General features: G+C 46.5%; 1 protein-coding gene across 1 annotated transcript in view; it reads left to right on the top strand.

The window, feature by feature from the left end:
• Positions 1–9,894, top strand: part of igdcc3 (immunoglobulin superfamily, DCC subclass, member 3) — a 179,304-nt gene extending 169,410 nt beyond the window's left edge. The window contains exons 11-14 of the mRNA XM_038813522.1: positions 608–712; positions 2,653–2,791; positions 3,161–3,371; positions 7,284–9,894. Of these exons, the coding sequence (XP_038669450.1) occupies positions 608–712; positions 2,653–2,791; positions 3,161–3,371; positions 7,284–7,490 (662 nt within the window). The 3' untranslated portion in view covers positions 7,491–9,894. The remainder of the gene's footprint in view (positions 1–607; positions 713–2,652; positions 2,792–3,160; positions 3,372–7,283) is intronic.
• The last annotated feature ends 12,804 nt before the right edge of the window (positions 9,895–22,698 follow it).

Genomic DNA, 22,698 nt, shown 5'->3' with positions numbered 1-22,698 from the left:
AGGGACAGGACGAAGGTTGACTCTGGGGACGTTTCCGTCATAAAAGGTTGATGGATTCTGTGCTGCACATGTGAGAAAAGCTCAAAGGAAGCACAGATTGGAGAATTGGCATGACAGTGTGATTGGCAGACACACAACCCACACTTGCTTTCGAATGTGGCTACACCTCCTTGGAGTGTGGGTTTAGCAAATGTTTAATAGATATAATTGGGGCCGGTCCTTCGTGTAGAGATTGTCTTGACTCTGCATAGAGACATTATGGGTGGAATTCTCCAGCCCTTCCCACTGATGGGGTGTTCCAGGCCTGCCAAAGTCGGGCTCCATCATGGGTTTCCCGACGGTGACACATGCGAGGAATATAAATGGGCACTGATTTAAGTGGGACTGGAAAATCTAGCTGGTGGCTCATGGTGAGCCGTCTCCATGGTGGGTTTGGTTAGAGAATTCTAACCAATGAGTTGACCTTAGTGGTGACTGTTAACCGATCTCTCTTCTTTAATATATATTTCTATGACCAAGTGCCACAAACATGCATTACCACACCTTCCTGATTAACCGTCTGCCCTGAGTGTGTACAATTGTAAAACTGATCTGTCTTTTGTCTAAGATCCAATGATTGCATATGAAGTGAAGCTTCTAGCGTTCAATCGTCATGGAGACGGAAATTCCACGGTCCGCTTTGTGGCCCTGCGCGATGCCGCTGAAAGATCTGGTGAGTAAAACAGGCAGAGAGCAGGGACGAAATGGGTCTTTTTTGGGTCGGCTGCTGCAACTAGTGGAGTGTCACAGGGATCAGTGCTGGAATGTCAACCAGTTACAACCTACATCAGTGATTTGGGTGCAGGGACTGGATGTACGGTGGCTAAATCTGCTGATGGCACCAAGAGGGGTAGGATCGTAAGTGAAGGTAGAGGGTCATCAAAGGAATTTGGGTCGGTTATGTGAGGGGACAAAGGTTTGGCATTGTGGGTATAGTGCGGGAAAATGTGAATTTCTCCCCTTTGACAGGAGGAATAGAAAAGTGGAGAGAAATTGCAGAACTTGGAGGTTTCGAGGGGTCTGGTTGTCCTGGTACATGAATCACAATAGGTTAGTCTGCAGGTACAGCAAGTGACTAGGAAAGCAAATGGAATGTTGGTGTTTATTGCAAGAGGAATGAAGTTTAAAAGTAGAGACGTTTTACTGCAGCTGTACAGCGCCTTGGTGCGACCATCTCTGGAGTATTGAGCACAGTTTTAGTCTCTTGATTAGGAAAAGGTTATAATTGTAATAGAGGGCAGCACGGTGGCCCAGTGGTTAGCACTGCTGCCTCATATGGGCAGCTCGGTAGCACAGTGGTTAGCACTGTTGCTTCACAGTTCCAGGGTCCCAGGTTTGATTCCCGGCTTGGGACACTGTTTGTGCGGAGTCTGCATGTTCTCCCCGTGTCTGCGTGGGTTTCCTCCGAGTGCTCCAGTTTCCTCCCACAAGTCCCGAAAGACGTGCTGTTAGGTAATTTGGACATTCTGAATTCTCCCTCTGTGTACCCGAACAGACGCCCGAGTGTGGCGACTCGGGCCTTTTCACAGTAACTTCATTGCAGCGTTAATGTCAGCCTACGTGTGACAGTAATAATAATAATAATCACTTATTGTCACAAGTAGGCTTCAATTAAGTTACTGTGAAAAGCCCCTAGTCGCCACATACCGGCGCCTGCTCGGGGAGGCCAGTACAGGAATTGAACCCCCGCTGCTGGCATTGTTCTGCATTACAAGCCAGCTGTTTAGCCCACTGTGCAAAACCAGCCCAATAAAGATTATTATTATTATATGGATGGAAAACAAGTGCAATCAAGAATTAAATAACACAGGGCAGCACGGTGGTGCACTGGTTAGCACTGAGATCCCAGGTTCGATCCCGGCTCTGGGTTACTGTCCGTGTGGAGTTTCACCCCCACAACCCAAAGATGTGCAAGGTAGGTGGATTGGCCACGCTAAATTGCCCCTTAATTGGAAAAAATGAATTGGGCACTCTAAATTAAAAAAAAAAGAATTAAATGACACCAAGCTCGGATTTTATTGGCCTGTAGATATTAAGAAAGAGAAAGACTGAGGGAGGTGGAGAGGTTCTGAAAACAGTATAAGGTTGGATCTTGATGTTAACAGAGTTAAGGTGTGTGTAGCACGGTGGCGCAGTGGTTAGCACTGCTGCCTCACTGCGCCAAGGACCCGGGTTCGATCCCCGTCCCGGATCACTGCCCGTGTTGAGTTTGCACATTCTTCCCGTGTCTGTCTGTGTCACCTCCACACCCCAAAAAGATGTGCACGGTAGGCGGATTGGCCACACTAAATTGCCCCTTAATTAGAAAAAAACAGAATTGGGTGCTCTAAATTTATTTTTTAAAAAGAGTTAACATGCAGTATGAAGGAAGAGTGTGGCATTGGCAATTAGGATTCGCAAACAAAGGAGGTTCAGAGGAATAACAATATTAACAAAATAAAGATAACGTTTGTAATAGAGTAAAGGGTTAGAAGCTACAGATGAAAATAGAATTATCTCATAAGATACCAAGATTTTTCTTGTATCTTGTCTTGGAGAGCAAGGGAGCTGAACAATCACACTCGAGACAGCAATGCTCCTGATATCATTAATAAAAGGCAATTTGTGTTCCAGTTCTGAACACGCCGTGTGATTGCCTCAAGGAGGAGCACAGTAGCAAAACATCCACAACTGGTATCATCATTGGAACCCACATCGGTGTCACCTGCATTATCTTCTGTGTTCTATTCCTGGTTTTTGGATATCGTGGAAGGTAAGTGCTTCACAGATTTTTCACTCACCTGTATTGCAGCAACATTGAAAGTGTAAATCTTGAGGCACGGAAACAAAATAGATTATTTCATGCATCGGAGAGCTTGTGTGTATGTGAGTGTGCAAGTGAACATGCATGTGTTTGTCATTATGACACAAATGGGAGCGATGCACTATCAATTACGACGAGACGAACAGTAACAGACTTACATGCAGAATTCTGTTTTCCTGCATAAGCACTACACACGCGTTCAGGAGCTGAGATATAAACAGTCCATGCAGGACCAGATGTCAGTGAATTGTTCCTTGCATTAAATAATACTTCCATGGATTATGAACTAAATCTGTCCCTTGCGACTTGCATTTCTAGGTTGCTAATGTGTAAAAATGTTGAGGATCGTCTGGCTACCCCTCAGACTCCATCCAGAGCCCAAAGAAACTCACAAGGACTGGTCCTGAATGGTGGACCGCGGAGAGGTCGCGAAGAGTTCACAGCCAATAGGAAGATGGCTGACATGAATGAACTGGAAAGACTGTTTCCCGCACCGGTTCCTAACGATCACCAACACAAGGGACTTATGGTGAGTTCTGCTGGTGAAAATCAACGCAAAGGGCAATCAGTATTCCTGAGAAAAGTTCAAGGGATCAGGACCCTGGATTTCCCTACCACTGGGAGGTGTCCCCACAGCACCCCCCCCCCCCCCCCCCCCCCCCCGCCCCTGCAACGTCAAATAGTTTTGAATGTAGAAGTGAAAATTTGGACAAGGCCCGAAAGCATGGACGGAAATTTCCACTCTCCGCCACCCCCCACCATCCCTCGCGGCATGTTTCGTGGAGGTGGCCCACCATTGGATGGTGGCGAGAACTTCCAGTCCTGCTGCTGTCAATGGGTTTTCCCGTTGTTTGCACACTTTGCCAACCGGAAACCAACGGTGGGGGTTACTGTGGGTGGGACTGGAAGATCCAGTCGGCAGGCATGACTGGAAAATTTCAGCCATGGTCTCCAATCAGAAGATTCACTGCTGCTGGTTTGCAATGCTACCACAAACATGATCCATGACATAATAAGAGGTGAGGTTCAGAATTCACATGGGCTCTGCCGCACTATCTGGCACAATGGTGAGCACTGCTGCCTCACAGCGCCAGGGACCCAGGTTCAATTCCAGCCTTGGGTGACTGTGCATGTGGAGTTTGCACTTTCTCCCTGTGTCTGCGAGCGCTTCCTCCCACAGCCCAAAGATATGCAGGTCAGATGGATTGGCCATGTTAAATTAGTGTCCAACGGTTAGGTGGGGTTACAGGGATCGGGCAGGGGAGTGGGCCTATGTATAATGCTCTTTCAGAGAGTCAGTGCAGACCCGATGGGCCGAATGGCCTACTTCTGCACTGTAGGGATTCTATGGCTGCCAACCCAGACACTGGGCACTGGTCAGTCTGAAGAGCATGAACTTATGAAGGGAGGCCCACCTTCTGAACAGTTGCCCATGATGTGCCCCCACTTTTGCAGGTGCTGGCTGGCACTATGTTAATATGTGGACACTTCAAGGATAGACAATCAGGGTCAGGGGTAGAGTTCAGTCATGCCTGTTCTGAGGCAAGTACTTTGGATCCCATATTGGTTTTGTTTTCAAATGGGCTGTCTAACTGGGAAAGTGGAAAGAACTGTTATGATACGTGCTCCTTCCCCTGCCCATTAACTGTAGTCAGGCTACAACTCAATACATTGCCTCTTGCTGTGCATCTGCATACATTTGCTCCTTTGAGGTAGTTCCAGTTCACCCAGATCCCATTAAACAAAGTTGAAGGCGTTTGTGCTGTTTTGCCAACTGGACAATGCAAGTACCAGGCAACTTTCATCAACTTCTGCACATCCTTTCTTAACAAAATGAATGTAAGTCATACCACAGTTGAATCGCAAAAAGTTGGTTTACAGGTGCAACAGGTGATTAAGAAGGCAAATGGAGTTTCGTCCTTCATTGCCAGAGGGATGGCGTTTAAAATTAGGGAGGTTATGCTGCAATTGTATAAGGTGTTAGTGAGGCCACACCTGAGTATTATGTTCAGTTTTGGTCTCCTTACCTGAGAAAGGATGTACTGGCACTGGAGGGTGTGCAGAGGAGATTCACTAGGTTAATCCCAGACCTGAAGGGGTTGGATTACGAGGAGAGGTTGAGTAGACTGGGACTGTACTCGTTGGAATTTAGAAGGATGAGGGGGGATCTTATAGAAACATAAAATTATGAAGGGAATAGATAGGATAGATGCGGGCAGGTTGTTTCCACTGGCGGGTGAAAGCAGAACTAGGGGACATAGCCTCAAAATAAGGGGAAGCAGATTTAGGACTGCGTTTAGGAGGAACTTCTTCACCCAAAGGGTTTTGAATCTATGGAATTCCTTGCACAGTGAAGCAGTAGAGGCTCCTTCATTAAATGTTTTTAAGATAAAGATAGATAGTTTTTTTGAAGAATTAAGGGTTATGGTGTTCAGGCCGGAAAGTGGAGATGAGTCCACAAAAGATCAGCCATGATCTCATTGAATGGCGGAGCAGGCTCGAGGGGCCAGATGGCCTACTCCTGGTCCTAGTTCTTATGTTCTTAATACGCTAACCTCAGACAATTCAACGGCTACATAATGGACTGTAGCCCACCAGTACAGATGTACACTTTTTTGAGTTTTCGATTTAATATCACTTAGCTTCATCTATGTTTATTTGTCTGTCTTGGGATATTAATAAGATCCGGGAGGAGTCTATGAAAGTACAAATTTTAAATGTGTGTCTGACTACAGACACCCACAGATCCTTGAAGGTGGCAGGGCAGGTGGACAAGGTGGTCAAGGGAGCATATGGAATGCTTTCCTTTTTTTTTAAATTTAGTGTACCCAATTCATTTTTTCTAATTAAGGGGCAATTTAGCCTGGCCAATCCACCTAGCTTGCACATCTTTGGGTTGTGGGGAAGAAACCCACACAAACACGGGGAGAATGTGCAAACCCCACACGGACAGTGTCCCAGAGCCGGGATCAAACCTGGGACCTCGGCGCCGTGAGGCAGCAAGGAATGCTTTCCTTTATCGGGCAAGGTATTAAGTACAAAAGCGGGAATTTAATGCTGGAGCTGTACAAAATGCTTGTTGAGCCACAGCTGGAGTTTTGTGCACAGTTCTGGTGGTCACATTACAGGAAGAACAGACTTTCTCTGGAGAGAGTACAGGGGAGATTTACAAAAATGTTGCCAGGGCTTCAAAGTTGCAGCTATGAGGAGAGATTGGATGGTCGAGGGTTGTTTTCCTTGGAACACAGGAGGCTAAGGGGTGACCTAATTTTGGTGCACAAAATTATGAGGGGCCTAGATAGGGTAAAGAGGAGAGACCTGATTCCCCCTCGCTGAGGGACATGTCCCAGAGGCATAGATTTAAGGTGATTGGTAGAGAAAGATTAGAAGGGACATGAAGAAAAGCTTTTTCACCCAGAGGGTGGTGGCTGACTGGAATTCACTGCCTAAGCTGGTGATTGAGGCTGAAATGTTCAACTCATTTAAAAGGTGCCTGGATCTGCATCTGAAGTGCTGGAACCCGCAAGGGCTGGTTTAGCACACTGGGCTAAGTAGCTGGCTTTTAAAGCAGACCAAGGCAGGCCAGCAGCACGGTTCAATTCCTGTACCAGCCTCCCCGAACAGGCGCCGGAATGTTGCGACTAGGGGCTTTTCACAGTAACTTCATTGAAGCCTACTCGTGACAATAAGCAAATTTCATTTCATTTCATTTATTTCATTTTCAAGTGCTGTAAAATGAGACTAAAATGAGCGGCTAGTTTCTTTTTCTCTTTTTGTTTTGGCTGGTGCAGACACGATGGGCTGAATGGCCTCTCCCTGCACCGTAACTTTTCTATGGTTCTATTTAACGTAGTCCTAAACAATAATCTTTTGGCACAGTCTCACCCCAGAATGAATTTGGCTCCCTGTAAATTAGGTGAGTAAAAGGTATACAGATTGTACGATAAATAAAAGGGTATATAAGTACAATAGTGTGAAGTGCATAGAAGAAACTGTATTCCTGGATCCTTACTGCAAAGTAAAGCTCACACTATGAACTGCAGATTCCCTTCTTACTGTCCAGGGAAGAGATCACTGGTGAGTTATAGATAGCTTGTTAGAGCTATTCTTGAGGGTATGCTATTAATGTTTGTTTGCAAAGTTGTTAGCTTTACAGAGCCATGTTAGAATGTATTTTTATGTACTTATGAGGGTAGAAAAGATGGTATTGTTCAAATGCTTAATGTACTTGCATATATTTCCTTTCTCAATAGCAGCGTTAACCTATTTACATGTTAAGTTAATTCTGTGTTCATTTAATGGAGAAAGGAATTTTGTGCATTAAGCATTTATCTAATAATATCAGAGTAATTTTCAATTTGTAGCTATTTATATCTTGGAGTAATGCTGTTTCTCTCCAACCACCCCCCCCCCCCCCTTTATTTCTTCCTATTCCCCACAGGCTAATAATATCTCACCCATCTCCGAAGAACAGCCCAGTTTGATCTGCCAGAACTCTGTGTTCCCACTGGATGAGTTTGTTGTGACTCAGGAACAGCACACTACCTTCGAAACCGTTGTCCAGTGTTCTATAGACCACCCTGAATTAAATGTTAATCAGATCAGCTTCACTGCAGCGAAAGACAGTAGTTCAGTCACCGCAGAGTGAAACTTTGAGAAACCAAGTCTTGTTGCCTACCTGTAGGTTTATTACTGGAACTCACTCGCTGATGTTTATCGTTTTCCCATCTGATGGCGTCTACAGTAAGACTTTCGGTCTCAGGTCAGCTCACGCTCTTCTGTGGATTTGCTGAAAATTTAAGTCGGTTTGTCTCCTCAAAAGAAAAACTCAGGCGTGTTGTAATGAAGGTACTGGTGTAGTTTATCTATGAAACTCACCTTTTGAGGACGCATTTCGGGCCTACACGTGACAGATTTTCGCCACACGTCCGTTTGTTTGCCTGCTGTTAGTCGGTCTCGCCTTGTAACAGCTCCCTTGATTGTAAAACAGCTACCAACATCAGTTTAGTTGGGCCATACATAGCAGGTCTCCATGCAGGGATTCGATAGATTTCATAGTGTATCAATCTCAGGTTACAGGTTCAATAGTTTCAGCGGTGGATTCCGAACAAACAAAGTGACTGGTGAGGCCTACATGTAGGCTGCTAATAAGACTTGGGGAAACAGCTCAAAGAAAAATTTGATGATTGAAAACTACCTCAGCCGCATTGAATGTCTTTTAAGGAAACTGTTCAAATTGGTATCTTCCTTTCCGCAAGCAAAATAGCATTTGGTCAGTACAGATGCAGTACTACCTCAAGGCCTCACTCATCTACCATTTTCCCTGAAGGAGAGGAAAAAAAGCACTTCCAAATATAAAGAGAAACATTCTACCTCAAATTTTATAGAACTCCATTCTGTGTTATGGGATAGTTTTCCCTCCATTGATGTACATGGTGACTTAACCAAATTTCCTGCCTGCTTTAGGTTGAGGCATGGAATTAATGGTCATTACCTTTTTGTATGTTACACTGTATATAGCCACGTCTTGCGTGTTTGCATTATTTTTTACATTGCAAAGGTGTTTATTCTCGTTGATTGTCTGTATTGTTTATCAGAGAAATATTTTTTATCATCGTTCCTTACTCAAGAACGTCACCAAAGACATGCTTTTGAAGAGAAATGAACGAGGCTCTGGGTTTCCATTCGATGCCTAACACGTCGCTCTGCAGAGCTTTGCCATAATGCTTGCACGCCTCAGTTAGGTCAGAGCACATTCTAAAAGGAAAGACAACAATGCAGCCAGTGTTGAGTCAAACATTCCCAGTCCTGACTCCTGCCAGACCTCCCAGGATTTCAATAACATTCAGAAGATTCTGTAGCCCCAGGAAGGAAAGTTCACGACTGACATCAGCCCTGGCTCAATTGTTTCGTTCGTCTGGACGGGAGCCATGGATGCGAACCACCCAACCCCCTCCCCTCGCTGCGCCAGGGGAAGCCAGCACCCCACAAAAGGATGACCACGTCAGAGGAACTGTACCAGGAATGTTCTTCCAAAGAGTGTGGAGAAAAAGAGAAATACAAATCACAGATGTAAAGTCAAGAGCTATGATGACAACCCCCTCCATAAAGCAAGCATCGGCACAGACTGGTCGTCCTCGATGTAGACACGTGTAAAATGCAGCAGTCATTTAGTATTTCTTCTTCTTTTTGATATTTTGTTAATTTGCAGTCCTATCGTTCCTTATATTTTGATGCCCATGTTCTGTGCTCTGTCAGGGTAACTGTGAGTGTTACTGCCTACATGACTGTTTTGCAATGCTTGTGTTTCTGTACTTCATTTGGGCTGCTATCTTGCTCTGTTTCCGTACAACTGTTTGTTAGTTACAAGTGAAAATGGTTAGTTTCTGTGAAGCCCTATTCATGCAGTTTTATTGGATGGTGGGCAGTCAGTTATCTACCTCAGTATTAACCTCCTGATCCTTCCGATGGTGCTTATTCTCAGCCTCCTCCCAGGGTCAGGATTCAATTTTCATCATCACTCCGGTCTACACTCCTTATCATACTTACTCTTGTGAAACTATTTGAAGCCATTCAATGTGAGATTTTGAAAAAAAACATTTCTATCCCTAGGTATGAATAGAATGAAGTTGTTAAGTATTGAATGTTCATCCAGAGTTTTATGGCTGGCCCTCTGAGTATTGCATTAAATATTAAAATCCTTTTAATCCTATAACCTTGGATGAGAAGTTCCGAACGTTCCACGTTCAATGTTACCAAAACGGAGTGGAGGTTTGCCCCCGTGATTCTCCACGCGTATTTCCTGATCTTGGAGGACGTTTCTAAGCAGGGCCCTTACACAACCTTTAAGTGGATTGAAAACTGGGATTGGCAGAGGTTTGGAGTCAGAGGAAATGAACATGAGATGATTGTACATTGTGGATTATCCCTTTAAGAAAGCTGTTTTCTTCTTGTGTTCACATAATACTCAAAGGGCCTGTTTTTCAAATATATCTACTGGAGGTGCGTGTTGCAGAGTCAGCCCTACAAAGGACTGTGCCACTGGCAGAGGGGGGGGGGGGGGGGGGGGGGGGGAGCTACTTAGCATTGACACAGTACCAAACAAGAAAATGTAGCCAATAACAAGGGCAAAGTTACAACAGGAACATCATTCGAACCTAGTCACGGGGATGTGCCAAGTTCATGGCGGGGGTAGCAGTGGGGAAGAGATGGTGCGTTGCGCATTCTGAACTTGTTGCGCGCACAGCCCGCCATGCTCATTCTCTCAGACTCGATGCAAAACACTCTAGTTTCTAGTTTCCTGATCTGTAATTTTATTCACACTACTCGAAAATGCATGGGGGGGGGTGCTATCTCATGCATGATGGCTATCTCAGGGACGCATCGTCATTTTCTTCCGTAGCTGAATGCAGAGTAGTTATGTGATGACAGGGTATTTTCAGACTGTTAGGTTTCAAATATTTATTAGCAAGTTTCTCCTGTTTCGCTTTCTTGTGGATGAAGAAACATTGGGTAAATCCATTGCGCGTGGTCAGTAGCGAGCTTACACTCGTCACCAGTACACTCCGGGTTGTTCAGGGAACTGGAATTGTCATTGAGAGTATATAACAAGAATTAATGTTTTTAAGATAGCTTCACCATAGATAGAAACTCTTGGGTCTGAGAGTTCACATCTGCGTTACCTTTGAAGAATATTTTGCTACACGATATAATGTATGAAGAGAAAATGGAATGTTTAGTAAGAGACATTTTAGTCAAAGCACTCAAACATAGACTCCCTCCACCATATGCCAGAGATGGGCTGCTCACTAAATGACACACGAGGAGCAGAACATGGTGCTCGGTATCATGGAGAAATTATTGAAAAGAGCTAATCTTTCAGTAGAAATTGCGGACTCAACAGTCACCCAAACACATTGAGGGTGGGAATTTCCATTCCGCCGCACCCGTTTTCCGGTGCGGCGCACCCCCGCTAGCGGTGGGATTCTCCGACCGGGTAGCCGGACAGTGGGGTTTCCCATTGTGTCCACCCCCACACCATCGGGAAATTTGCCGGCGTGATGGAAGAACCCGCCGACGGAGAATCCAGCCCTAAGTGCCCAATAACATCCAATAACATCGGCTTACCAAACAAGCAGAAACTGGCCACTCACCAAGTTGTATTGGGTCCAACGGTTTAATTTTTTTCATAATAGTTTATGATTTTTTTTTTTACACATCTATTGCTGATGGTGTGTGAATTCTGATAACTGAAATGTTTAAAGATTCTTTTGAGAAATGCACAGTTTGTTTCTGACAATGTGATGTCTTATTTTCAGTATTATAAACACGTTTGTTGGGGTTTTTGAGCTTACTTTAGATTTAGATTTATTAGTAATATATTATAATTTTTAAATCACAAATGTCTACACAATGTTAAGCTGGATGTAGATTGAAGATAACCATGTGGATAATACTGTTACAAAACCTCTTTATTAAAACGGGTCTTTATTGGGTCTAAATACACATTCCCCCAACACATACCTCGGTGCTTATTCTTCCTACCTCCTCTGTTGGCACATGACATTTCCTTTGCTGCATCTGGTCATGAAGGAACAAGTACTCCTGCCTATTTGGCACCCCATGATTTGATTGTTCTGTTTTGGGTGCTGCATAATATCAAGCGCATAAACAAAACAGACGGATATAGTGGGAGCAATTTTAGCCTGTTCCACCTAGAGGAAATTAGGTAGGATTGGGTTCGACCCCTGTTTTACATCCCGCACCATTTTACACTCCGTTGAAGTCAATAGGCCTTCAAAACAGAGCAGATTGCAAAATGTACGCCCAACTTGGGCCCAATTCGTTTCCATTGTGCATGTTGGGTTAAAATTACCTCCAGTGTTTTTATTTAGTTGAAATGTAAATTGATTTTGGAGGATCGGTTTCCCTAAATGTCTGCAGTCGGTACTCACAGCACAATTTTGCAATCACAAAGTGAAGCTAGCCTCCTGATCGCTAATGCACCGCGTTTTATCACATCATCAATCTGTAGAGGCCTTTTCTTAACATGGATCATTGAGCTAAGTGCAGTCCACAGATTGACTTTGATCAACACCCACGTGCAATTTGTTGGTTTTCAAAGGATTATTAAATGTCCCAATGTCAATTCATTTGGATGAGATTGGGCGGGGGGAGGGGGTGTTGGATGAAGAATATTGTTGATATCAAGGTAAGGGGATTTATATCATACAGATGTTGATCAGCGAGGGCAATTCTGCCTTATTGGGGGCATAATGTCATGAGCTCAGCTGATGATGGATTTAATCCCTACTTATCTCCGTGTGTTCAAGGTTAACTTCAACAATGTGTTATGAACATTCCTAACATGTAAGGATGAGTAACCGTTCCCACAAGAGTGATGCTGGTGTAATGTTCCATTCATTATATATAAATGTACTGTAGAAAGAAAGAGGATGCTGTCTAACCATTGTAAGGAGCCAGACACTGGATTGCAAAAGGTTATCCAGGGCAAAATAAAAAGGCATATGTAGTTTTTTTTTTGTTTTGAAAATGTCTCCTGCTGTCAAAAGTGTCATCCACGGGCTGTGTGAACACGAGGTTTCAGCCACATAATGTCAGCAACAGTGAAATCTCGTGTAGGTGTTGGGCTGAGATATCGCAGCCCCACCCTAGCCAAGCTCAAAGCACTTTCCTTTCCTGTTTACTCATTGTTCCTTGTGTGAATGTTCAGATTCCCACTGATCATATGATTGTTGACTTTGTACGATAACAGAATTTTTCTTTTTGTAGCTCAAATTGTTTAGTGTGTGGAAATAGAATCAAGAAAAATAAAATAGCGTTAGTTAAGCCAATCTTAAATGCTCTCTGTGACTTGATATGGTGGTGGAAGCTGTGGGAAGCTGCACAAACGGGCGGTTCCAGTCCAGGGGTACACTGGAAGGTGATGTCTATAAACTTCACAGAAAGATGCGCTCACCGTCGAGTAACAACTTTGAGAAGTGTCCAATTTGAAACCGCCTCTGTCTAACATTCCAGTTAATTCCAGTTTAGCTGCAATTTATACTCTCTTACAAAGAACAATACAGCACAGGAACAGGCCCTTCGGCCCTCCAAGCCTGTGCCGATCACTATCTAGACCAACCACCTGTATCCTTCTACAACCCGTCTGTTCATGTGTCTATCCAGATAAGTCTTAAAGGTTGCTATCGTATCTGCCTCAACCACTTGGCAGTGCATTCCAGGCCACCACCACCCTCTGTGTATAAAACTTCCCCCGCACATCTCCACTGAACCTTCCCCCCCTCACCTTGAACTTGTGCCCTCTTGTAATTGTCATTTCCGCCCTGGGAAAAAGCTTCCAACTGTTCACCCTATCCATACCCCTCATAATTTTATTAACTTCCATCAGTTGGCCCCTCAGCCTCCGTCTCTCTCGGGAGAACAATCCCAGTTTATTCAATCTCTCCTCACAGCTAATTGCTTAGTTTGTGATTGTTGAATACCATTCTATACACTGATTCTCCAGCATAATCAGTGTGTGTTTGTGAGAGTGTGAATGTTCTCTGATCATGCGCCAGTCAGACTCTGCCATATTGTGCAGCTTACTTGGACACTCCCCTGTTTGAAGGCGGGGGAGGGCATGTAAAGTAAAACGAGTTACCAGACCACCACCTTCCCACCTACTCCCCCATCACCCCAAACTATTCCCCCCATATTGTGGTGGGTGGCTCAGGTGACAGGCAACCCACCCTCTCTTAAGCCTATTCAGGACCTTAAGTACCAATGAACTGCTGCTTAAGGGCCTCATTCCACCTCTGCCGAAATGCTTCAGTCCGTCCGGGAAGACGGGAACAAGACGAACAGCCAGGCAGCTTTCACTGCACAGGCTGCTGGTGGGGATGAAGGAGGAAAGGGGTACCACCTTCCTGGAGGGTACCCCTCCCAAGATGGTACCCTCCCTTTCGTCCCGCCTCAACATCCTTAACCTGATCTGCGCAACCCCTACATGACGACTCCAAGCTATGCCGGCCCAAAATCCCTCGATTTGCTTAATTCCGTCTCCATCTTCACATCTCCCTTGGGACTGACTGTAGTGGCAGCAGTAGCCACTACTGTTCTGGCAACGCCGGGAACTGGCTTGTGCCTGAGGGATGGCAGTCCCATTTTGATCCAATTAAGGCTGCCCCCAATGTAATATCTGAAGTACTGACAACTTGCCGCACCCCCACCGAGACATTCCAATACAGCAACAATATTGGCATTGAACCCAGAAATGTGGTAAATTACTCAGCTCCATAAAAAGGAGGACAAATGCAACCCGACCAATTAACACCCCATCAGTGATCAGCAACAAAGTGATGGTGTTGTTGACAGTGCTAGCAAGCAGCACTTACTCAGCAATAACCTGATGTTCAGTTTGGGTCCCATCGGGGTCACTCTGTTCCCAGATTCATACAGACTTGATCCAAACAGGAGTTTGCACATTCTCCCCGTGTTTGCGTGGGTTTCACCCCCACAACCCAAAGATGTGCAAGGTAGGTGGATTGGTCACGCTAAATTGCCCCTTAATTGGGAAAAATTAATTGGGTACTCTAAATTTATTTTTAAAAATGCTTGATCCAAACATGGGCAAAAGAGCTGAACTCAAGAGGTGAGGTGAGAATGACTGGCCTTGACATCAAGACAGCGTTTGACCAAGCTTGGCATTAAGGAGCCCTGACAAAACTGAAGTCATAGATCATAGAATGTACAGTGCAGAAGGAGGCCATTCAGCCCACCAAGTCTGCACCGGCCCTTGGAAAGAGCACCCCACTTAAACTCTCACCTCCACCCCATCCCCGTAACCCAGCAACCCCATCTCACCTTTTTGATCACTGAGGGCAATTTAGCATGGCCAATCCACCTGACCCGCACATCTTTGGACTGTGGGAGGAAACCGGAGCACCCGGAGGAAATCCACGCAGACACGGGGAGAACGTGCGGATTCCGCACAGTCAGCGACCCAAGCCGGGAATCGAACCTGGGTTCCTGGAGCTGTGAAGCAACAGAGTCAATGGGAATCAGGAGAAAACTCTCCACTAGTTAGAGTCATATTTGGTACAAAGAAAGGTGGTTGTAGCTGTCGGAGGTCAATCACCTCAGCTCCAGGACATCACTGCAGGAGTTCCTCAGGGTTCCATTCTATGTCCAACAATCTTCAGCTGCTTCATCCTTCCATGCTAAGGTAAAAAGTGGGGATGGTCTCTAATGACTGCACAATGTTCAGCACCATTTGCAACTCCACAGATACTGAAGCAGCCCATGTCCAAATGCAGCAAGACCTGGAAAATGTCCAGGCTTGGGCTGACAAGTGGCAAGTAACATTCATGCCACACAAGTGGCAGGCGATGACCTCAACAAGAGAGAATGGCAATTGCCATGAACAATATAATTACTGAATCCCCTCATCCGGTGGGGGGGGGGGGGGGGGGGGGGGGGGTGGAGGTAACCATTCTCAAAAAACTGAACTGGACCAGCAATAAATGCTGTGACTATAAGAGCAGGGCAGAGCAGAGGCTGGGAATTGTGCAGACAGTAACTCACCTCCTAACTCCCCAAAGCTTGTCCACCATCTACAAGACACTTCCCTTCCTAACAGCACTGTTGCTGTTACTACAACACATGGACTGCAGTGGTTCAAGAAAGTGGCTCACCACCACCTTCTCAAGGACAATTAGGCATGGACAATAAATGCTGGCCGAGCCAGTGACTCCCATGTCCCATGAACGACTAAAATAGGTTTCTGCAGGTTTCTGGCCAGTGTGGTGTTGATGGACGTATTGGGTAGGAGACGGAAAATCATTCCGTTCTGCAAATCCATCCCTCTGTGTGTAACAATGACAACGGGCATTTATACATCACCTTCAATGTGGTAAAACACGACATGGTGTTTCAGAGGAGTATTATCAAAGACAAAAAGAGGTATTGGGACAGGTGACCGAGATCTTAAACAAAAAGGTAGGTTTTAAGGGGGATTCCGGAGTTTAGGGCCTAGGCCGCTGAAGCCCTGGCTACCAATTTGGCGGTACAATTAGAATCAGCGATAATCCAGAGGTCAAAACTGGAGGAGCAACAGCCAAGAAAGGATTTGGAAACAAGGATGAGGATTTTAAAATAGAGGCCTTGTCAGAGCAGCAGCCAGTGTAGATCAGGACGGGAGCCACAATTGCACAGAGTTGACACTATGACTTACAATTCAGAGGGCGGCCTTCAATTGGAAGACTGTGTTCAAGTCTGCTCACAGCACAGAAACAGACACATTCATACAGACAAGAGCAAAAAGACTTCCCAGGTGTGAAGGGATAAACTGCAAAGGTAAGCAAAGGTTCTCCCGGAAAGAAAAAAAGGTGGTTAAAAGAGGACTTCATCAGGGGATATAAAATTTTAAGTGCTGCAGATAAGGTTAAGTTTACTGGTTCAAAGAATGCCAGGAGAACGGGATCGCAGGACATACATTTAAATACTGGCAAGCACATTCCAAATAGAATTTTTTGGAGAACTTCTTTATTCACCCAGTTGGCGAGTTTTTCCGACCATTCCCAGTGGTGGGATCTTCCAGCCCTGTCGGCAGCGTCCCCCTGCCTCCCTGATGGAAGAACAATGGGAAGCCCATTGATTGTGGCGGAGTCGGAAGATCCTGCCGCTGCCGGCTACGCTGCAAAACACGCCATGGGACGGAGGTGCACAAAACCCGGCCTATTGTTTCCGCACACTCGTAGTATCACAGTGTAGAAAGAGGCCATTCAGCCCATCAAGTCTGCACTGGCTCTCTGAAAGAGCATTCTACCTCGTGCCACTCCCCTGGTTTATCCCCGTAACCTCGCACATTCCTTCTTTTCAGGTAGCAATAGTGTTTCCTATTGAATACCTCGATCAGTTTATCCCTTTGCACCTGGGAAGTCTTTTTGCTCTTGTCTGTATGAATGTGTCTGTTTCTGTGCTGTGAGCAGACTTGAACACAGTCTTCCAATACCTGCCTTCACCATCCTCTCAGGAAATTTGTTCCTTACTCCAACCACCCTCTGGGTGAAAAACTTATTTTTCACATCATCTTCACTCTTTTTGCTTCTTATGTTGAATCTGTGCCACTAGTTCTGGTTGCTCTCTCTCTCTCTCGCTCTCAAGGGACCAGTTTCTCTCTATTGACCCTGTCCATACCCCTCAGGATCCTGAATGCCTCTACCGAGTCTCCTTCGTTTCTCCAAGGAAACAACCTCTCCAATCTATCATCATGCAGCTCAGGGGCTGGTTTAGCTCAGTCGGCTATATCGCTGGCTTTTCAAGCAGGCCAGCAGCACGGTTCGATTCCCGTACCAGCCTCCCCGGACAGGCGCCGGAATGTGGCGACTAGGGGCTTTTCACAGTAACTTAATTGAAGCCTACTCGTGACAATAAGCGATTTTCATTTCATTTCTTTATCCCTGGGATCATTCTTGTGAATGGCCTCAATTCTCCGATGCTCAGCAGTAGGGTAAGACAGTCACCCGACAGTGCCTACAGGTCAAAATAGTTGCTGCCTCTCCCCCTCCCGAACACTCTTACGCAAGAGACGAGTGTGGTTTAATTCCTGGGTGCATGGATTTTCCGTCACCATCGAATCTCACTGCAGGAAGATTGAAGCAACCTTGAAGCTAACAACGAAAGTGAAACCCTGATCGACCACATTAATGTGTCCTCGGTAAAAAGCTGCTAACAGTTTTAGGGGAGTGAAATCTTCGATGAAGGACAGCCAACAATAAAAGGCAAAATAAGGTAACAAATTTGGAAATAAGTTTGAAACATTTGTCCAAATGTTTCAACCTTTGAATGCGTTTAAATAACGAGGCGATGCCAGTATTGGGGTGAACTTTCACTCTGGCTTATTTAAGCCAATTTTATTTCCTTTAACATATTCTATTATACATTCCTTGAACATTATCCCTTTGTTGTAGCACACTTTGATATACACACCATAATTATTATACTCCCATCAGTTATAGAACACTAATATATTTAGGGGTGATGCAGTGGTTAGCACTGCTGCCTCACGGCGCCGAACACCCGGTTGATCCTGGCCTCGGGTCACTGTCTGTGTGGAGTTTGCACATTCTCCCCGTGCCTGCGTGGGCCTCACCCTCACAACCCAAGGATGTACAGGGTAGGTGGATTGGCCAGGCTAAAATTGCCCCTTAATTGGAAAAAAAATAATTGGGCACTCTAAATTTAAAAATATACATTTTTTAAAAATTCAATTTGTGAATTTAGGAAAGCACTCTTGCTCTGCCTAACATGCTCAGAACATACAGTGCAGAAGGAGGTCATTCGGCCCATCGAGTCTGCACCGGCCCAATTAAGCCCTCACTTCCACCCTATCCCTGTAATCCAATAACCCCTCCTAACCTTTTTGGTCATCAAGGCAATTTATCATGGCCAATCCACCTAACCTGCACGTAGTTGGACTGTGGGAAGAAACCGGAGCACCCGGAGGAAACCCATGCAGACACAGAGAGAACGTGCAGACTCTGCACAGACAGTGACCCAGCGGGGAATTGAACCTCGGACCCTGGCGCTGTGAAGCCACCGCGCTATCCACTTGTGCTACCGTGTATGCTATTTGAATTGTATTTATATCAAAACCAATGCTCATTGTATTAAACAAGCTTGGGGGGGGGAGGGAGCTAAGTGAGAAAGGTATTAACCACGGTGTGACATCAGAAAGCTAGCCTCCTGCGCGCAAGTAACATTATTCAGTCAGCGAGTCTCAGATATCAGAGATGGGTGGAGTAACGACACAAATCAGGAAATCGCAGAACCGTCCTGAATGCCTCAAGGCATTTTGACCTAAGCCTACTTGAGTTTCATTTGAACTTTAACCCTTGACTGAGTTGGTTCAGGTGCTTTAACACAGGGAATGCTCCAGTCCATTGGCAGCTGTCTCTCCAGGGTGGGCCGATGGGCACTTCAAAGAGACTTTGGTGGTGGGCGGGGCAGGGAGGGGGGGGGGGGGGGGGGCCAGAGAAGGGTGGAAGAGAACTGGACTAAAAGTCATATCGGGCCTTTTCATCTCATCCATTCGTGGAGACTCCCTTGAAAGCAGGGTCGCCACGGCAACGAGGTCAGAAGTTTTGTGCTTTAGATCCTCGTGGTACACCTCGGACCTGTCTTCAGTACGCAGTAAAGTCAGGTTATAATCTTAGTCCTGCTGAGGAAAAGATGGGCGAACACAACTTTATCGCGATCAATTTCTTCTCAAAAACCTACTTTACATTACAATGCATATTCTACTTTCCGGTTTTGTCGTGGATTTGCTTCCCTGCTCTGCTTGGGCACTGCTCCGGGACTGCTGAGACTGCACCTTCAGGAGAGAGAGAGAGAGAGACAAGAACAGGAGGTCCATAAGTGTACAGCACCAATGAAATGACTGCAGGCTCCAATGTTTCAGATGCTGAATTGCTGAATGTTGGGAGGAGGTTGGGGTGGATTGCGAGGGCTACTGCAGGCCATGCAGTCTTGACTGCAATATGCAATAGAGCAGTGCCAACAGCTACATCAGAAAACCGTCCCAGTTAGAGATGAGTACAAATCATTGCACAGGCCTAATTTCCCTGTTACAGTCTGCTAATGCTTGTGTCATAAACATACCCCACACAGCTATCGGCAATGTGATTGAGTGAAAGAAAGGCTGGAGGTGGGCAAGCCCCTACTCCGAGGGAGTGAAGTGATCCAGCACTTGGAGGGTCTGGCCCACGATGTGGGGACATTTGAAATTTTGCTTTGAAATGGGACATCCGGTGCATCATTTCAACAACATTTGAAGGAACACCCAGCTGGCATTTCTGAAGTCCAAAACACCCCTGATATCAATCATACACTATATATATATATTAAAAATGTATCATCAAAAATAACCCTGATATTAATCATACAGCATGTACATTATTTAAATATTATAATATATTAATACATTATTTAAATATTATAATATATTATTAAAATAATCCTGATACTAATCAAACAATATTGTGTATTGTTCAAAAAATATATTTCAAATAATCCTGATATTAATCATTTATATTATTACCATTTATTGGAAAATATGAATTCATAAAATCAAAACATATTTAACCGGAACCCTTCAAGCAGACCGAATTCCTGTCCAACCATTTGTTTCTAATGCTAGTACACAATACTTTAAAGTTCCTTCCCAAATCACCGAATTTAAGCAGATTTAGCAACTTGCCGTGGTATTGAGTGAGGCCCCCAACACTGGCTGGATTCAATCCCGTCTTTATAACATTCTTAGTGAAGGGAATCCAGCATAAGTAGCAAAAACCAAATTCCCTCACTGTTCCCAGCAAGCTCTCTCTCTCTTATATATATCTCACTCTCCCTCGCTGATCCTCACAGCCTCACTCTCCCTCACTATCCCCATAGCCTCACTCTCCCTCGCTGATCCTCACAGCCTCACTCTCCCTCACTATCCCCATAGCCTCACTCCCCCTCGCTGATCCTCACAGCCTCACTCTCCCTCACTATCCCCACAGCCTCACTCCCCCTCGCTGATCCTCACAGCCTCACTCTCCCTCACTATCCCCACAGCCTTACTCCCCCTCGCTGATCCTCACAGCCTCACTCTCCCTCACTATCCCCACAGCCTCACTCCCCCTCGCTGATCCTCACTCTCCCTCACTATCCCCACAGCCTCAATCTCCCTCACTATCCCCACAGCCTCACTCTCCATCACTATCCCTACAGCCTCACTCTCCCTCGCTGATCCTCACAGCCTCACTCCCCCTCGCTAATCCTCACAGCCTCACTCCTCCTCGCTGATCCTCACAGCCTCACTCTCCCTCACTATCCCCACAGCCTCACTCTCCCTCACTATCCTCACAGCCTCACTCTCCCTCGCTGATCCTCGCAGCCTCACTCTCCCTCGCTGATCCTCGCAGCCTCACTCCCCCTCGCTGATCCTCAATCTCCCTCACTATCCTCACAGCCTCACTCTCCCTCATTATCCCCATAGCCTCACTCTCCCTCGCTGATCCTCACAGCCTCACTCTCCCTCACTGATCCTCGCAGCCTCACTCCCCCTCGCTGATCCTCGCAGCCTCACTCCCCCTCACTGATCCTCAATCTCCCTCACTATCCTCACAGCCTCACTCTCCCTCATTATCCCCATAGCCTCACTCTCCCTCACTATCCCCACAGCCTCACTCTCCCTCGCTGATCCTGAGCCTCACTCCTTTGATGACCCTCACAGCCTCACTGCCTCTCGCTGATCCTCAATCCCCCTCGCTGATCCTCAATCCCCCTCGCTGATCCTCAGCCTCTCTCTCTCCCACCTCACTGACCCCCACAATCTCTCTCTCCCACTTGCTGAACTCCTCTTTCCCTCTCTCCATCTCTCCCTCACTGACCCACCCCCACAGTCTGTCTCTCTCCCTCACTGACCCCCCACAGTCCCTCTCTCTCCCTCACTGAACCCCCCACAGTCTCTCCCTCACTGACCCCCCCCGCAGTCTCTCTCCCTCACTGACCCCCCCACAGTCCCTCTCTCTCCCTCACTAAGCCCCCCCACAGTCTCTCTCTCTCTCACTGACCCTCCCCCCACACAGTCTCTCTCTCTCCCTCACTGACCCCCCCCCCCACAGTCCCTCTCTCTCCCTCACTAAGCCCCCCCCAGTCTCTCTCTCTCTCACTGACCCTCCCCCCACACAGTCTCTCTCTCTCCCTCACTGACCCCCCCACAGTCCCTCTCTCTCCCTCACTGAACCCCCCACAGTCTCTCCCTCACTGACCCCCCCCCCCCCACAGCCTCTCGCTCTCTCACTGACCCCCCCCACAGTCTCACTCTCTCCCTCACTGACCCCCCCCACAGTCACTCTCTCTCCCTCACTGACCCCCCCACAGTCACTCTCTCTCCCTTACTGACCCCCCCACAGTCTCTCCCTCACTGACCCCCCCCCCCCCCCCGCAGTCACTCTCTCTCCCTCACTGACCCCCCCACAGTCTCTCCCTCACTGACCCCCCCCCCCTCCCCCCCACAGTCTCTCTCTCCCCCTCACTGACCCCCCCATAGTCTCTCTCTCTTCCGCGCTCTGACATTCAGGCTAATGGGATGTCATTCCCTTCCCTACTGCTCCTCCAATCACAGGCTTTTCCTCTCCCGCACTTTCAGCTATTTGACACATCTGTGTTTCAGTGGTGAGAATATTAGCAGAATTAACATTTAAGGGCAGGAGTTTTTCTTCAGAGGTCAGCTCTGGCCCAGAATTCCGTACCTGGGTCGTGTTCACAGAATCAGATGATTTCCTGGTTCAGCAAATCTGACCTTTGTACGATTCCGCCTACAGGTTGGATTTTCTGTCGGTTGGGGTGTGGGGTTGAGAGTGGGCTGAAATTGGCATTTGGGTGAGGGTCCCCGGAACGAGTGTGCAGACTGCCAGCTGCAGGAGCGGGCTGGGCGCAAGGTGTGCCTCTGTGTTCAAATAACTAATAACAAAACAAATATTCCCTCCAGCCCGCACACCATCCATACCAACCCATACGCCCCATTTAGCCTCCATGGCTCCACACACACGATGCCAACTTAGTGCTCCTCTACCTGCCCCTGATTGCCCATATCCCTTTTTTGCCAACTCCTGTTCTCCAACCACCATCTTTTTCCCTTATGCCCACCATGGCAACTCAGCCAGTATCCTTGTCCACTTCCTTGAACGATTTTACACTTTCTGGACAGCTCTGATAGCTGGACAGCATCTGGACAGTTCCTTGACAGCTGGACAGCTCTTCGACAGTTCCAATGAGGTTGTGCGTAAAATGTGTATCATCACGTT

This window comes from Scyliorhinus canicula, chromosome 12, assembly GCF_902713615.1.
Source record: "Scyliorhinus canicula chromosome 12, sScyCan1.1, whole genome shotgun sequence".
Classification (NCBI taxonomy): Eukaryota; Metazoa; Chordata; class Chondrichthyes; order Carcharhiniformes; family Scyliorhinidae; genus Scyliorhinus; species Scyliorhinus canicula.
The sequence above is the reverse complement of the archived record's forward strand: the minus strand, read 5'-3'. Positions and strand labels throughout refer to the sequence as shown.